This window comes from Trichosurus vulpecula, chromosome 7, assembly GCF_011100635.1.
Source record: "Trichosurus vulpecula isolate mTriVul1 chromosome 7, mTriVul1.pri, whole genome shotgun sequence".
NCBI classification, from domain to species: Eukaryota; Metazoa; Chordata; class Mammalia; order Diprotodontia; family Phalangeridae; genus Trichosurus; species Trichosurus vulpecula.
Genome location: NC_050579.1, coordinates 87,828,216 through 87,845,914, shown reverse-complemented (window position 1 = coordinate 87,845,914; position 17,699 = coordinate 87,828,216). Strand labels below are relative to the sequence as shown.

The 17,699-nt window shown below is 39.3% G+C and overlaps 1 protein-coding gene across 2 annotated transcripts; it reads right to left on the bottom strand.

Moving 5' to 3' along the window:
- Window positions 1-5,110: 5,110 nt before the first annotated feature.
- Window positions 5,111-17,386, bottom strand: TBXT (T-box transcription factor T). 2 transcript variants are annotated; one of them, XM_036769007.1, is made up of 8 exons: window positions 17,181-17,386; window positions 15,996-16,260; window positions 14,965-15,099; window positions 13,144-13,205; window positions 12,960-13,021; window positions 10,636-10,812; window positions 8,059-8,188; window positions 5,111-5,384 (listed from the first exon to the last, which is right to left on the bottom strand). In XM_036769007.1, the coding sequence occupies exons 1-8, from the start codon at window positions 17,384-17,386 to the stop codon at window positions 5,111-5,113; spliced, it is 1,311 nt and encodes a 436-aa protein (XP_036624902.1). The 2 variants fall into 2 exon arrangements, with proteins under 2 accessions (XP_036624902.1, XP_036624903.1); XM_036769008.1 differs by lacking the exon at window positions 10,636-10,812.
- Between the last annotated feature and the right edge of the window lie 313 nt (window positions 17,387-17,699).

The window sequence follows — 17,699 nt, the reverse complement described above, 5'->3', positions numbered from 1 at the left end:
CCCCATTTTATGCCTTGTTTGATGTTAGTAAATAGAATTTGCTGGACCCATTAAAAAAGCTTATATGAGCTTAACAAACACGTGAGGTGCACCATGTGGAAAGAACGCTTTTTCTTCTGGCTGACTTTTGTGCTAACTTATTGAATGCCCTTTTATAGTCAGTATAGGTACTTGGGATCCTCACCTTTCAGTCAATTATGTCACTGCAAAGCTGTAGTCTGTTGTAGAATGTCTAATTATATTAGCTAATGTTTATATAGCACTATAAGGTTTGCAAAGCATTTTACATAAATTATCTTATATGATCTTCACATTCCTGTGAGTAGTTATTTATGCTTATTTCAATTTTATAGATAAGGAAAACTGAGAAACTGAGGCTGAGACAGGTTAAATGACTTGCTAAGGGTCACACAGCTATTAAATATCTGAAGCTGTATGCACACTTATGTCTCCAGGATGCCAGGTTCAACATTCTGTTCACTATGCAACCTATGAGAAAGCCTGCCTGGTCCCTTCTCTTTGTTTCATCAAGGGTGCCCTCAATGCATGTGAAGATTATAAGTTATTGTTGCTAGCTTCTTGACTTCCTTTTTCAGTAGTAATAATGTCTACGACATTAAATTTTTTTCATTTCCTTGTCCTTTCAGATATTAAAAGAATTAAACCCTCAATCACCTCAAACTTATATGACCCCCCCCCAGGGCAGTTCTCCTCTATGTATACATACTTAGGAAATTAGCAATTTCCCCTTCATTTTCTTCGTTACCATTTCTATTTCCTCATGTAAAACATAGGAAAATTTGATGTTAGAATTTAATCATTGTGGCCATTCCACCACCGCTCATGAAGTTTGTTTGAATAAATGTTGACATTTCCATTGTTCATTTGTTTGTGGTCCTATTTCCAGTTCCATTGAACCAAAAGCCAGATGATCTCTATCCACTATGCCACACTGTTGCTCATACAATTCTTACATTTGGAGAATGTTGAGTAGTCCAGGTTGGCTGAAGCAAGATTGAAGAGCGTCTTCAAAATAAAACAAAATAATAAATAAATAATAAACCTAAAGACAAGAGATATAGTATAAAAATAATAACATTGGAGGAGGAGCCTAGTGATATGCAAGAGAAAAATAATGAAGGTAAGAATCCTCAAATGTCCGTATAAGAATGTAATTAAGTGTGATCAGTAAAAAGACCTTCCAAGTTTTATTACGAAAAAATACATTATCAGTTATCAAGAGTTGGTAGAGAACTGCTACTTTTCTGAAATAGCTTCAACCAAACTGACCCACAAAAATGAATTATGGTTTGTTAGAGTGATAGAGAACTTAAAATACAATCATGACAGTAGTGTTTTCATAAAGAAAGGACAATGGACAGTCAAATATTGTTAATTCCTTATACTTTGGGGAAGCAGATTTTTAGAGGTTAAAAGCATCCACGGAAAAGCATTTAAAATAAAATTCATTGAGGACAAAGAATGAGGAAAAATAATCTGCTTTTATGCTGCTAGTGGGACTGTAATTTAGTTCAGACTTCTTGCAAAGCAATACAGCTTACACAAGCTAACACCTACCCTACCATTTGAGCATGTGAGCTTGGTACTAGGGATCTATGTTAAAGATGTTATTAAAAGGGAATGGAAAATTAATTTTTTGGAAAAAATATCCAGTTATTATTGGTAAAAGCAAAACCCTAGAACAGGGTGGGGAACCTGTGGCCTTGAGGCCACATGTAGACCTCTAGGTCCTCAAGTGTGGCCCTTTGATTGAATCCAAACTTCCCTTAATAATTATAAAATTATTGCGTTTATATGTAATTATATATTACATATTTATATTATATATAATTAATAATAATTGTTATAATAATCCAAATTGCCCTTAATAAAAGAATTTATTCTGTGAAATTTGGATTCAGTCAAAGGGCCACACTTGAGGACCTAGAGGGCCACATGTGGCCTCAAGGCCTCAGGCTCCCCACTCCTGTCCTAGAAACCCAACTCCAACTACTGAAGAATGACTCCATAAATTGTTACATCAGTCTTTATTTGTTGATATTGATGCTATCTTTGTCCAAGACAGTCTGTACCAGCCCCAATTTTTCTATTGGTTAGGACCTAGTTTTCCTTCTTTGTATAATCTCTTTAAAGCTTCCCCCAAACTAAGATAGTGGCTTTGATAAACACTGTTGCTTTAATTATTGGAGCCAATTGACTTTTCTTCTTGTACAAAATCAGCTGGACAAAGTCTACTTCTAATCCATGAAGATCAACAAATTCTTGCTTTTTGTTGACAGGATGTTATCACCATTTCATAACTGAGTTTCCAATAAGCAGTCTCCTTGGGGAAAAGACTCAGATACCGACAAGTGAGAAATCCTAGCTCATTAACCAGCAAAATGAATTAGTCTAAAGTAATTTAATCTGCTTTCCATAACAACCAAATATACTCTTGAATATTTTCAGAAGGTGGGAATACTTTAGTCAGTCTTGAGACCAATGGGAAAGGGAAGGTAGGTTAATGATGTGCACAAAATAATAGAAAGTTCTACTGAGCTCCTAATTATTTTAGGAAGATAAGTTTGAAAGGCCCCAAATCAAAGTAGCAGACAATGGCAGACAACTCATATGCTGGATGCTTCCACCACAAACTGAGGAGTACTTTCTGTACAACCTCATGAAACCTTACCAAAATAATCTTATCTCGTTCACTTGTACCAGCTGCATATCAACAATTTTAATGTTGATTTTTTTAGTGTTAATATCTTTACATATCAGGATATCAATCTAATGATGAATTAGATAGTAGGAATGAGGGATTCGCTGATAGTAACTAGGCACTAACAGGATATTTTTCCCCATCTGCTACCACAAGTTGTTGTGGGGTATGGAAAGGAAAGGAAAGCGTGGAGAGCTGGCAGCTAATGCTTGTTTTATCCATCAAGTTATTTAGTATATTGCCTAATAAGTGTCAAATCAAATAAAAATATTTATGGTTAACCTGCTATGTGAAAGGCATTGTTCTAGTAATAACAAAATGCCAAATATATGAAAAATACTGTGTTAAGCACTAAGGATATAGATAAAATAAATCTTATATAGACACAGGACTTTTCATTTTTCACCAACGCCTTTTCACAATTATAATACTATTTTATTTCCCTCCCATCTTAGATGGACTTATTAATATTACCAAATAAGGAAACTAATGCCCAGAATAATGGCAATTAATTCTGTGTCATAGCTATGTAGCTAAAATCCTATTATTGAGGGACTTGGGAATACCATCCCAAGACTTATTTCTTTAAATAAAAAGAGCTATTTGATTCTTTCCAAAATGTATCTTTCATTCAGTGTGGCCCAAAGGAAAAAAATGGGTCAAAACCAAAAGTCAAAAACCTAAGAGACAAGAGGTGCAAAATGAGGTATAATGTTGTGTTCTCCTGTGAAATACTTCACTCTGACTGAATAGACCACAGACCCAAACTAAACAATGGAAGAAAAAAAACTAAACTAAAAAATCAAAAGAAGAGAGATTAGCATACTTATTTTCACAAAATGCAAATCAACATTTTAAAATTATTTTACTAAACTTGAAAATGCTTAACTTATTTTAAAATACATGTTATACATGATTAAATACAGTTTCTATTAAAAGAGACAATATTCACTGTACATTTTCACAAAATAGAAGCCACCAGATCTCCAAATTTACAAGAAGTTGACAAAGCATATCATTCTTTTCCGGCCAATAGTTTTTGGTCCCATTATCTACAGACTCCTTGAAAAATGTGGTTTGACCTGGTTTATTATACATTGTTTACTCGCATCTGAATAAAGACAGAAGACGCTTTAAAATTTTTCTTTCTGCCTCTGTATTACATTCTCTTCTTATATTAGAACTTAAAAATCAAACCACAAAGCAGAGGTCCATGTTGGAAAGGAGGTTTGTCTACAAGAGCAGATGAAGCTGGCATCACTTAAACATTAAAATTAAAGCTAGTAAACTTCACAATTCATCTTTACATCCACCCCTCAAAAACTTTGTGTCCTGTGCATAATTGGCCTAATATCCACATTGGCTCATGCTATGATGTGCAAAACAATCACAATGTGAACTATAAATAGGAGACTTGAAATAAAAATTAAATATTACAAAGAACCTTACGTCCTTTATCATCTAATAATTCTTTCACAGCTGCTCAAAATGCTGAGTGGAAAGTTCTCTGAAAGTATCTTATGACCCTCTGGAATCAAACAGCAAAACTCACCTTAAAAGGTGGGGGATTTGATTTGCATAATAACAACTGCCAAAATTTGCATATTGCCTTTATTTAGCAGGAAATATTTCCTGCTGATTGTCTTTAATTGTTTTTTTAGTAGAAAAGGGAATATAAGCATACAGTTGTGGTGTGATCTAACTATACAAATAATTGCAAATGCTCAAAATAATAACACTCTAGCGGGCTGAGAATTCCCAAATTTTGCAGTTCAACTACATCTTGTGCAATCCTAGTCTTGCTTCCAACTATCAGTTTACTCTGTCTTTAAACACCTCAACTACAATTATATTCACTGCCATACAAAGTGACCTGGAGATTCATCCAAAGTAGCATTGATTTTTTTTTTAAATTAAACGGAAAAGAACTGTTCATTTAAAGAGGAACAGGTGTACTCAGACACCTCACTAACAAAAGGACAAGATGGGGACCATTAGGTTTGGTGTCCAGATTTTGTTATCAAATACGGAGCGGCACCTCGCGTTCCTGAAATTTCTGGGTCCCGGCCAAACAAACCTAGGTGAAAGCAGACTGGCTAGTTGTTTTGTTTTGTTTTGTTTTTGTCTTAGATCCAATTCCCGGTGACATGTAAAGAAGCCCAAACCCAAGTCCAAGACTGAACTGCTGTTCCTCTTTCCCAGAATTGGGGACTTCATACTCTTGCTAAAACAGCGATCTAGCTTTCATTTCTTTTAAATGTAGTCCAGAACTCTTTCTACACCATTAAGAGAGACCTTTAGGAACAGACCAAATCAACCCATGGGAATCAAGAGGAAACAACAGCAAAAAAAAGTCTGTGCAACTCTTTTTTAAAAAAGTGTCTCGATTTACATGGAAGGTGGCGATACAGTTGTCCACGAGGCTGCAAGGCGGGCGTGTGCTGAAGCATCATACTGGCTGTCGGGGATATCTGTGGCTGAGACACTGCCTTCATACAGTGGAGATCCAGAGGAAGAGGAGGCTGAAACTGCATGGGGCAGGGGAGCGTAGTGTGCAGTGGAGCCCCGCAAAAACTGAGCTCCCAGCCCATTGGACATCCCTGCCGACTGAGCCACTGGTGTGATGGTGCTGTTACTCACGGACCACAAGTTAGGATATTGACTGGAATGAAGAAAACCCGAGTGAGTAAAGAACAGAGAAGCCAGCCACTGGGGAGGGGAGGGGGGGAGAGAGCCGGTGCACAAGGTGGATACAGCAACAAAATCCTGTTTGTAATCAAAAAAACTTGTATATCTAAATATTTTTCCCAAAGCAGAGTGAGATGGATAAAAGTAGGGAAGTTTATAATAATAAGAAAAGCTAACATTTGTGCATCACTTTAACATTTGCAAAGCACTTTAGCTATTTTAGATACATATTTAGATATTTTTAGATAGTTTTGTTTTCTCATTTGACCCTCACAGAATCCCGATGTGGCTGGTGCTATTATTAGTCTCATTTTACATTTGAAGAAACTGAGGCTGAGAGAGGTTGTTACTTCCACCAAGACAGAAAAATTAAAGTGTCTGGAAGAAGGGTTAGAGCTCTGGTTTTCCAGGACTCCATCTCTCCTTCATTTTGATTTCTCTTCAGTAGGTAAAGATGCTAAAGCACAAATGAAATAATTAGTCTAGTGTTCTCCTACATAAACATACACAATAAGCATTTGACGAATTCAATTACACCACAAACATTTACTAAGTCTCCGGCTAGGAGATACAATATTTGCATCTCAGTTGAAGTTTGTAATTTAGAGGGAAGGAATATGAAAGATACATAACCAACTGTATTAAAAGAGGGAAAGGCAAAGCCTTTACCAGCTTGGGGTTTTCTGGTAAAGATTCTTACAGGCCCAAGGCATTTGAGTTAAGTTTTAAATCAAGTAGGATTCAAAAGGCTAAGAGGAATGGATAACTCCCTGGCATAAGGGCCAGGAGGAAAAATACCATTGCGGCAGGAAAATGACAGAGGAAGGCTGGGGGAAATGACTGGTCCATCCTTCTGGACTAGGCTAGTTCAGAAAGTCAAGAGCATAGAGGACAACACTGTTAAGATAAAATCTGGAAAGGTGGGATGGTTCCAGATTGTAACCAGTCCAGATTGGACTGTAGGAACGAAGAGTAACTCTCCTGATTCCCAGTGCTATATCCTTTAAAATTCACACTAACCGAAAATATTTCTTAGCCTATGAAAGGAAGTTATCATAAACCAGGGACCAGTTCAATGTCATTTTGTGCACTCAGTCACCCACAGTAAAAGCCATTTAAGTATGACAGCTTGAACTGAGTCAGGGGGCCTGAGTTCTCATCCTAGCTCTGCAACCGATGTCCAAAGACGCTAGCATAAATACTAAGGGGAAATGCAGAGATGGCCAATACACAGATCCTGAGTGTGGGACATTACAATCGAGTAAGAGATACACAAAATGTACATTGAAATAAGTAACTTATAAAAGGGAGCCTCCTGACACAGAGCTAGGAGTTGCAATCACAGAATGTTGAGAAGTTGAATGGGGGAGAAGGAAAAGGAAACCAGCATTAATTAGGTCCCTACTTAGGTGCCAGGCAATATGGGAAGTGCTTTACAACTACTATTTCATTGGACCTTCACAAACACCCTGTGGGGTAGGTGCTTATTATGATTCCCATTTTATAACTGAGGAAACTGAGGCAGACAGAAGTTAAGTGACGTGTCCAGGGTCAAACAGTAAGTAGATTTAAACTCAGCAACAATATAGTCCAATGCGTACCTGAAAAGAATCCCCATCATAACATACTTGACAAGTGGTCATCCAGCTTCTGGCTGAACATTTCCAAGGAGGGGGATATGATCCCATCCCCTCTTAAGGAACCTATTCCACTTTCATATGGGTGCAATGATAGGGAAGCTTTGTTTTATTTTTTTGTTGTTGTTGTCAAGCCTAAAATTGGTCCCTTTGCATCTTCCCCCCTATTGCTTCTGGTTGTGCCTGCTGGGGCCAAACAGAACAAATTTAATCCTTCTCTTCCATGACATCCCTTCCTAGGCTTGGAACACAGTTATCATGTTTTCCCTAAGTCTTCTCCAACTAGCTGTACAACCTTGGAGACAAGTTACTTAGGATCTTTCTGAGGCCCTTTTATCTGCAAAATGAATTGGGGATTACTTCATCTGAACAAATAAATGAGGAGGAGGAGAATCTAGATCACCTCTATGGTACCTTCTAGTTCTGAAGGTCATGACCCTTTATAGCCATGAATGATTACAAGAATTATATTTTTTATGGATTTGAAGTCCTTGGCCATGGGCAGAGGCCTTGAAGCACTTAGCATCATGTCCTCCGTCCATTTCTTCCTGCTCCCACCCCCAAGTCCATCCACTAACTCTTTGATTTATACCAATTTCATCCACTTATACTTTAAGAACAGGAGCTGCATAATGAGATTCCCCATTAATGAGCGGGGCAAAAAGGATGCATGTTTGAGGATTAAATGAGAATGGAGAGGTTTTCATATCTTTCCATCACCATAAGGGGGCACTGCCTCAAAGCTGAACCTGGGCCACAACATGAGGTGCGAGCTACCTTGTCCGCCAGTCCCCAGCTAGCTCCAAAGCCTACATGAAGGTGGCTCCTGGCTGTTGTTCTCTTCTGCATGTACTAAGCCAGCCAGAAGGGCAAGTATCAAGGAGGAGGCTCTAGCTCCCTCTTGAAATATGAAGAAAGCTTCATTATTCACCCATGCAATGTACCAACTGCTAAGGGTCCAAGTCATGATTTTGTACAGTCTTTGAAGCAATAATACTGTATAACTCTTACCTAGAACCTGGAGACGTGCCACTGCCGTGACTCATGGGCAGCATACTGGTATGGGTGGGCATTCCAAGACTGGACCAGTTGTCATGGGATTGAAGCATGGACAGACAGGTGGAAGAATTGTCAGAATAGGCTAGGGAATTTATGGGGGAAAAAAAGATTACTGGGGCATCTCCTAAACAAAAAATTCAACTTGATACCAAATTAAAAATGCTAATCAAAACATTTAGGTCAAACAATTGATGTAATCCAAATTATTGTTGCCTGTTAGAAATATCTGTTTCAATGCTCAATGCCAATGCTTTTAGACTAGTTTGAGACCTGTGCCAACTGGACATGCTTAGAAAAGAAAGTAAACAGTTGGTATTGGAAGACACACACACCTTAGAAGTGGTAAGCTCTATTTAGGTGGACATTTCAGTGAGCAGAAGAAATATTCTACGTACCTAAAATTGCTCAGTTGGGGGGAAAGATTACATAAAGAAAATATGTATATTAATAGGAAGGAGTTATTACTGAGTGATAAGAAATTACACATAAACATAGAGAAATACAGGAAGACAAATGAAGTGATAGAGAATGAGTAACAGTATTAGAACAGTCCATGTACTAAGACTGTGACAAAATAAAATGAGGGTCAAAATCTGACGTAAAACATAAGAAGAACTGGAAGGAAACTTGAATTGTTGCTATTAATTTGTCAAAGCTAGTTATTATTAATTTTAAAAAGTAAAATGAAAATCACTTGAAGCTTAGGAGTTTTCTATGCTATCTTTTAAAACAATTTTCTTTTAATGCTTTTGTGGATGGTTGCAAAGTTTTGAAAAGAGTCAGAGTATCTGAGCTTACATCCTGTCTCTGACAGCTGAGTGACCTTAGGCAAGTCACTTATATTTCTCACTTTTTCAGATGTGAAATTAACCTTTGAGGTCCCTTCTGGCTCTAGGTCTAAGTCTTGCTATTATCAGACATATTTAACTCTTCATGACCCTATTTGAGGTTTCCTTGGCAAATATATTGGCAAATATTTCCTTCCCCAGCCCAATTTTGCAGATGAGGAAACTGAGGCAAACAGGGTTAAATGACTTGCCAAGAGTCACACAGCTATAAAGTGTCTGAGGCCACATCTGAACTCAAGAAGATGAGTCTTTCTGACTTCAGGCCCAGCACTCTATCCACTGCACCACCTACCCGCCCAGGTCTAGGTCTATGAACTTGTTAATTAAATCTTTTTTAAAATTTAAAATAGAGAAGGATTAAGCACTTGGTGCAGCCTTACTAAATAAATATCATCTAATTTCTTTGGCCATATTGTTTTTCAGGGGCTGACTTGGTGATAGAGGTACTATTTCATGGTGACATCTAGGCTTTTCTTATTGGTAGGATCATTAAAGTCAACAGATGTTGTTGGGAGCCCCTTTGGAGGGAGTAGAAAGGTACCAGGCAAACCTATCATTCTTCTCTTTTATGCTCCTCTGTGGCTTGAGCCAGCAATGTAAGGGAGAGCTCCAAAAGGCACCTTCTTGGGTCAAAGAGTACTAATGACAAGTATTTATTGATCTACTGATGTTGGAGGCTAGAAGAGGGAACCATATTATCCCTATTCTTGAAGACATTTCTAAATCTAGTTGAGAATAAAAAAGATACATATGAAATCAGCAGAGTCCATAATTTACACTAATCAAGGGTTCTTAAGTTGGGGTCCATGAACTTGGTTTTTAAAAAATATTTTTGTAACTGACTGTATTTCAACATAATTGGTTTCCTTTGTAATCCTATGTAATTTATTTTATGCATTTAAAAATATTCTGAAAATATATCCATGGCACAAAGAAGGTTAGGAGATCCTCCATTAACTAGGATATATGAAATATAATGTAGGATAGATTATACACAATTTCTGAGGGGAAGGTAGGCAAAACATTGAAATCCAAGTTTGGTTCTAAGTCAGGTTCCATTTCCAAGGGGATAAATTTCATGGTTTCAGTTGAGTTTTAGTTGGAAGAGAGAAATCCCTGGTCAAAGACATTTTTATACTCAAATAGTGTGTTTATTTACATTTGATTTTACGAAAAAGAAAAACAAAGAAAGATTATTATATTATATTGTATCTGATATGATTCCTCCCTTAACAGTGTCTTCCAATACCAATATTTATATAGAGTCTAACTGCCCTCTTCATGTTGTCGGTAGACATTCCTGGGGTGGCGAAGGAAGAGCAGTTGTACTTGGTAAGTACTACTCATTTTGATCTAACCCTCGATAGAAGGAGACACTCTATAAGCTATGTTCCTGACTAACTTTGGGTGACTTTCATTAATGCTTTTCCATATTCTTTTATTTTGCATGAGTAAGATACCTTGACACCCTTAAGTTTCATGGACATACATACATTCCAGGATAAATATCCAAAAAGCATAAGAAGGCAATTATCTCTCCCTCTCTATCACCTCCCTCTCTTCTCTCTCCCAGGTCCATGTCTATGTGCATTCACTCCCTTTCCAAAAAGCAGGTCAAATTGGGTTCACAATAATCAACCTTTCTTGGTAACCACCAACTAATCACAGACATCAGACTTACTTGGAGAGTTGTTCCGGTGAGTATATGGGTTGGGATAAGGAGATGATCGGTGGTTCCTTAGTGGGGGGTACCGTTCACAGCCATGTGTAGAAGAGAGTGCTAAAGGAGAACCAAACTGAGCATGGGGATTGGCAGGTGGGCAAAGGGTACCAGTTCCAGGAAGAAGCCACCCTCCTACTGTGAGAAAGGAATACTGAATCACTTTGGGGCTCATTAAATCAGAAAGTGAGCAAGAGAAAAAGTTTGTAAGTTCTATATGGTTTAGTAAAATACATAGTTTTGCTCATTAAATTGTATTTCTTTTGCAAACATTTCCCTTAGACCTCTGATCTCCCTCCTTCCTTAATTCCCGTGACACAGCTTCAAATCAGCTTTCATGCAAACAGCTTTGTTATGTAGAAAGTAAAAATGAATCAGAAGATACGTGTGCTGGGTACAAAAGCAGGAACTCAGTGTTTGAATCAGCCATTGACAAGATTCAGAGTTTAAATCTTCCCTAACCCCAAAATACTGACTTTTAATATTTTTAAGTAGGCACAATTTCATCACTGTGGAGAACTCTGTACAATGCAGATCACAACCTCACCATACCTTAATAGACAATGCAAAGATTTGTGGTTAAAAAAGCATCATTTAGGGAACCTAGGTAACATGTTAATAATGCCTACAAGATCAGATTCTGATGTCTTTGAAGGATCCCCCAAATACTTTCTTTCCTCATGTTCTTTGTCTCTGTCTCTGTCTGTCTCTGTCTCCGTCTCTGTCTCTCTGTGTCTCTGTCCCCTCTGTTTATTTCTCTTCTGTCTGTCTCTGTTTCTTCCCTCTCTCTGCCTATTTCTCTTCTGTCTCTGTCTCTGTCTTTCTCTCTCAAATACACACACACACACACACACACACACACACACACACACACACAGTTCAGTAATTTGAAATCCATTTTTTCTTCCATTTCCTTTTGGAAAAACGTGGTCACTTATTTCAGAAACCCCGAAGGGGGACAATTAATTTGAGTAAGTGAATGGCTCACAATTGCCAAACTAAAACAATTCCTTAGACAAGATCTAAGTGAGCTGAGCAGATATACCCACAACATATGTGAAACCTCATCTGTGATCCCAGTTTGTTTATCATCTACTTTGAGTGGCTTTAAGTACTTTTTGAGTTACTTTAGAAGAGATTTGTTAACTACCACAGGATGATAAACAGCTACATATTCAGAAAAAAAGAGGAAAACAAGTTTTTAATCAGAAGTGTCTGTTAATCTCCTTACTGTCACTTAAAATTACCAGCCATAACCTTGATGGTTCCAATAGCATCATTACTTTTAAACCTCAAACTCCCCAGTCATTATTGCTTTGCCTGCATGCAGTACTTTTCAAAAAGCTCTGATCTCTGCTCTATATAGAGGGAGTAAGCTAACATATGATCAGGGAAACACTCTCTCCTAAAATATCCATAGGGCGAATGGCTCCACCGTGGTTGTATAAGGAGAGCCCTATTTGTCTAGAATTCACCACATCCTCCCCGCCAAAGAGGGTACTAAACCCAGAGCATACCAGTGTGAAGTCAAATCCTAACCTTTCATCTGTCTTACAAGCCATCTAGAGGCTACTTTTGACTGGTAAGCCTCCCCGGGCCTCACAGAACACCTGGTCCAATTCAATTTTGCCTTGGGTGCATCACAGAGCAATTTTTGAGACCCTACAATGACCTGGGACTGGATTTAGGACTCCCAGGAACACTTAAAACTAGACCCCCTTGAATCAATTCAGTCTTTGAAGTTTAAGAAAGATTCCCATTTCCTGCAGATCTCACCACAAGGTTGGTTCCTATGATATTCACCCGACTAGCACCATTTATTAGAAGTGAACTCTGCTGATGTACATTCTTCCTTTACTCCCTCCAGACAAGGGCCAGACTCTGAGGAACCCCTAGGAAATGTCTCTCTCTCTTTCTTCCTCTCCTTTCATTTTTTCTGGCCCTGATTCTTCCCACCTGTTAAGCTGCCTCAGTATATGTGTGCAAGGAAGCAGAAGTGCATAATAACATAGCCCTGGTCAAATACAACTTCCCTAGCTACATAGGTTCACAAAGCCTGAGAAGTGCCCATCTTAATTGAGGAGGTAATCAGTACAGGGAAGGTGGTATCAGCATCATTCTTACTATGAGTTTCTGTGCCCTGTACCCAGAAGTAGGCCAATTTTCCTAACCTGCCTTCACTCAGTGACCTCAAAATTACTTTCCTTGTCTTCTAGGTCTATCTCCATCTCCTAGGATTTAATTACAAAGTATATTTTAAAACAATAGTTCAGTGCATAACATACATTGTGAGTATCCAGTCTGTTGGTTGTCTCCTGATTCTTCCAATATATCTTTGTGGTCACTTCTGTAAAAAAATAAATTTAATCTTGTCAAAAAATAAAACTCCTCCAAGGAACTTTGATAGAACTAATATTTGAGCTTCTGTATACTTTGCTGAGTGAGCATGGTTAGTAGGAATTCTCTCACCTTTCCTTTGCATCAAGGAAAGCCTTTGCAAATGGATTGTATTTAATTTTAAGAGCTGTGATCTGAAAAACAACAAGAAATTTAATTTGCTAATATACTTCTGCATTGCCCCAGTACTAAGTTTAGTACTAAACAACACCCCACAAAAGATCAACAATCACCAAATATCCAAATGAATTTTTCACGAGAAAGTCTTCTGTGACAAATGATGTTCTAAAGAAAAGTTCCATGAGTATCATTCGTAGACAGTTTGCTTAAAGCCAGTTTCCTGAAGAAGATTCACCCTAATAAGTTTACAAAAACCATCTAATTGTCTCAGATTAATTTTGGGGTGTATACAATGTCCAATAAGACCTTAAAGACAAAACCTCCACCTTCTCTGCTAGATTCTAATTTAGCCACGTACATTTAACAGATTTGTTAAAAGAAATTGTCAAATCCCGGAGGGCACTGTTGTATAAGCTCTGTCAGGGAAACAGTGATTGTTGACATCTCTATTAAATCTCTGCCTGAGATTTTACCCCCCAACTATCCAAACAAAGGATTCTATCCCAGATAGAGAAGATCTTTCTCCTTTAAAGTCAAAAGAAGATTCTACAGTCTTCTTTCCTCATTGGACAACTCGGATAGGCAAGAACCTTTTCTATCTATCTTAATTTACACTAATTAAGAGCTGGGAGGAATCCTGACTGTCATCTAGTCTAAGCTCTCTCATTTTACAAATGAGGAAACTCAGACTGAAGGGTCAGATGATTTGTCCACAGATGCCAAATGGCAGAACTTCAATTCAAACCCTCTCAGCTCTAGACACAGCACTCTGTGATAGAATTAAAGAAATGGTATGCCTTGTCATTTTTAAAAATTCCACAAAAGCAAAAAACACCTTTCTTACTATTTACTTGTAGTATTAGTACTACTATATTTGTATATATTTATATAGTATTCAGAGGATCTAGGTGACACAGTGGTTAGAGCGCCCAGCGTGGAGTCAGGAAGACTCATCTTCCTGAGTTCAAAATCTGGCCTCTGACACTAACTAGCTGTGTGACCCTGACCAACTCTCTTAACCCTGTTTGCCTCAGTTTCCTCATCTGTAAAATGAGCTGGTGAAGGAAATGGCAAACCAATCCAACATGTTTGCCAAGAAAAAATATATATATATATATATTATAAAGTGTCAGGCATGAATGAAAAATGACTGAGAAACAACATATAGCATTTTAACATTTATACCATATTTTACATACATTATTTCATTTGATAATGTATGGATAGTTCCAGTGAGAGGCAAACTGACCTAGCCTAGTGGATAGACATCTGGCCTTGAGGGTTAGAACTGCTGACCTCTGAAACATACTTGCTGCTGACCTGAGGGCCCCAGTCCACTCTCTAAGATTAGAAGTTATAGATTTGTAGCCTAGTATAGAGAATTTCTTCATCCAAAGAGCTTTATAGCTATGGAATCACAGATCAAGAGCCATACTTCATCATATTATTTCATTTTAGATTTTTTTTTCCTCTCCTCTCCTTCCTATTTCTCTTAAGCCTGTCCTCCAACATACCCAACATGATTCACGTGCTTTGAAACTTTAATATTAGTCCAGAGGTAAGCACTTTTAAATGTCTGAACAGAATGCAAAATGTATTTGCCCAAATAGCAGAACCAAATGTGATCCCTTTAAAAAAAGTCCAAGTCTTCCTCTGTTTATCTTATCTCTTCTCCCCCCACCCCCACCCTCTTCTTCGTAGGGAGCTCCAAGTTCCAATTTTCTTAGAGAGTGGAATCCCAGAAGAAAAGCAATTCTGAATAGTTCTTCCTACCTCCTCATTCTGGTATGCAGTAACTGCTATAAACTGGGTCTCAGGAAAGGAGTGGCTGGTTATCATGCGCTGGGGCCCACCGACTCTCACTATGTGGATTCGGGGCTCATACTTGTGTAAGGAGTTCAGCATGATCTGAGGAAGGCAAGAGAAGTCCTCCATTAGCATGCATGGTGAAGAAAACAGCTTCATCAGAAAAAGTCATTCATTTGACACTAATACCTTTAGGAGGAAGATGGCCATTCCAGAACCCAGCATGCATGTCTTAAGCATAGCAAATGCATCCCAAATCAAAGAATGTTATGGTTAAGAAAAAAAAAAGTTCTTTGGGTCATAGTCAGTTAATCTCTCTCAAGGTATTTATTTATGTTGCTTCGAAGGATAACCTTTTCATAAAGGGGGATGAGAAATATGCTACACAAGCACCATTAAAGTCAATGAAAGCCAATCAGAAAAGTCTTTGGTTTGGCAGAATTAAGACCTGAGGCCTCCATAATACCTAGGGAAGCCCTTAAAAACCTGGGATTGTTTTGTATCTTGGCAGGAAACAAAGTCTTCCACTAACTATTCCCAACCACAAAAGAAAAGAAAATTAGAAAAACAATTTTTATTTACTACAAGTTGAAACAAGCTTTGAGTTGTAAATATTAAGGGGGACATTTCGTTTTACTAAAAGAAATGTTTATAATCAAACTCAATACGTACCCCTAGCCTTGGGATACCTGAAATCTACATCTGGGGGTGGGAATGGGGAGCTGCACAGTAACCAATCCCTCATCTAATCCTTAAATTTAGGCTTCTTTTTCCTCACCTCCTGCCCTTGACATTTTTGATAGACTTGGAGTTACTGTTATATCAGCTTTCTATAAATAAGAAATTAAATCTTGAATCAGGAAGGGGAAAGGGTAGGATTCTTTTCCCTGAAGAGATTGATTACCGGGTGTCCCCCCCCCCGTGTCTGCCCTTCTATCTTCTCAGTTGAGGACCCACTTCCCCACCCAAGAGTATGTCAAAGTGAGGCGAGGACCTACCTGCCCCCCTCCATTGAGTTTGTTGGTGAGTTTGACTTTGCTGAAAGAGACAGGTGCCTTCATCCAGTGAGCTCCAAAGTTTGGTGAATCTGGGTGAATGTAGACACAGCTTGGGGCCTGTGGTTCTGGTTTGCCCCCTGGCACCCACTCTCCATTTACATACTTCCACCGGTGATTGTCTGCAGCCACAAAGTCCAGCAGAAAAGAGTACATAGCATTGGGATCTAGGCCAGATACATTCACCTTCAGCACCGGGAACATTCTCCTGGAAAGGGGGGGAAGCAAACAGGAGAGGGCCATAGATGAGGGCGGATGGGGTAGGGGAGGGAAAGAAGAGGGGGAAGCTGTTTGTTATGCTCAGAGAATTTTGTCCTTAGTATGTAGCAAGTTCTTAATGTTTAAATTGATGGCCCTCAGAGCCCAGCAAAGGGGCCTCTCTTCCTCCCATTTCTTGGCTGGTTGCAGGGATACTATGAAAAAGGCAAGACAGAGAAATTTCAGGAATTGAAGAGGAAAATTAGAGGGAGGTAGGAAGTAGAGGAGGAAAGGAAGAGGAAGAACTGAAAATTAGGAAACCCGACATGTCCACACAGGTCCTGAAAGATTCCAAGCTTCCTGATACACTCCTCTGCATTCCCATAGGGCTAGTGGCTAAAGATGTGTATGAGAAAAGTATAAATGCATACCAATCCAGGGCCCTGGCCTTTCAAGCTAACAAACTCTTGATGCCTAGCTCAAATCTGCATTCTAAAGTGAATGTGGTGTGTGTGTGTGTGTGTGCGCGCGCGCGTGTGTGTGTGTGTGTGTGTGTGTGTGTGTGTGTGTGTGTGTAAAAGAAGGATAGGGTGGGGTGGAAGGACCAGTATTTCCCAGAAGAAAAGGACATAAAAGATTTCTCCCCAAAGAAAGTGAGGTCCATATTCACAGCCTTTCACAGTGTGTCTCCAGACTGCAGAAAAGCAGACCTGCCCCCTAAATTAGAGGGCTTACCCTCAATCAACCAGAAACTGAGTCACAAGACTGGAGGTTTAAGAGCTGAATGGGACGTCAGGGTCGCATCTAATCCAACGCTCTCATTTTACAGAGTTTCGAGGAAACCGAGACCCAGAGAGACGAATGACTTGCCCAAGAGAGTTTGGAGCAGGAAGATCATGAAATCGCGGTTTTCAGAACCGTACGCCTTACCTGCCGTTCTTGGTAACGATCATCTCGTTGGTGAGCTCCTTGAAGCGGAGCCAGAGCTCATTTTCCTCCAGGGTGACGCGCAGGGCGCTTTCTGTGGGGTCCCCCTTCTCGCTCCCAGCCTGCAGCTCATTCTCCACGGCACTCAGCAGATGGTCTACTCGGTACTGCAGGCTCTTCCCAGAGCTTTCAGTGTTGGGGGAGCTCATCCTCTCACTCTCTGCTCCCCCTCCCCACCCCCCACCCCTCCCCCGCCCCCAAAGGTCCAACTCACTCTTGGAGAGCCACCTTCAGCTATGCCAGGTTGCCACCTTTGCAAGAAAACTCAGCGCAGGAAGAAGTTGCGAAGTCTCCCAGTGCACAGATGCACACTTAGAAGGAGTGGATAGATAGAAATTGGGGGGAGGGGGTCAGGGGAAAGGGGAGGGGGGATTAAAGTTAATTCCACTTGAACTCTCTGTACGTGAGACAGAAACTGGTCTTAGGGGTAGTAATTATGCCCCCCATAAATAGAGCCCATGT

Excerpts from the sequence above, each read along its gene's own strand:
- TBXT (XM_036769007.1), bottom strand. The coding sequence starts at position 17,386 with ATGAGCTCCCCCAACACTGAAAGCTCTGGGAAGAGCCTGCAGTACCGA. Across the intron at positions 13,206-14,964 it reads CTGCATACCAGAATGAGGAG|ATCACAGCTCTTAAAATTAA; the intron begins GTAGGAAGAACT and ends GTTGTTTTTCAG. Across the intron at positions 10,813-12,959 it reads ACAGACTGGATACTCACAAT|TAGGAGGGTGGCTTCTTCCT; the intron begins GTATGTTATGCA and ends CCTTTCTCACAG.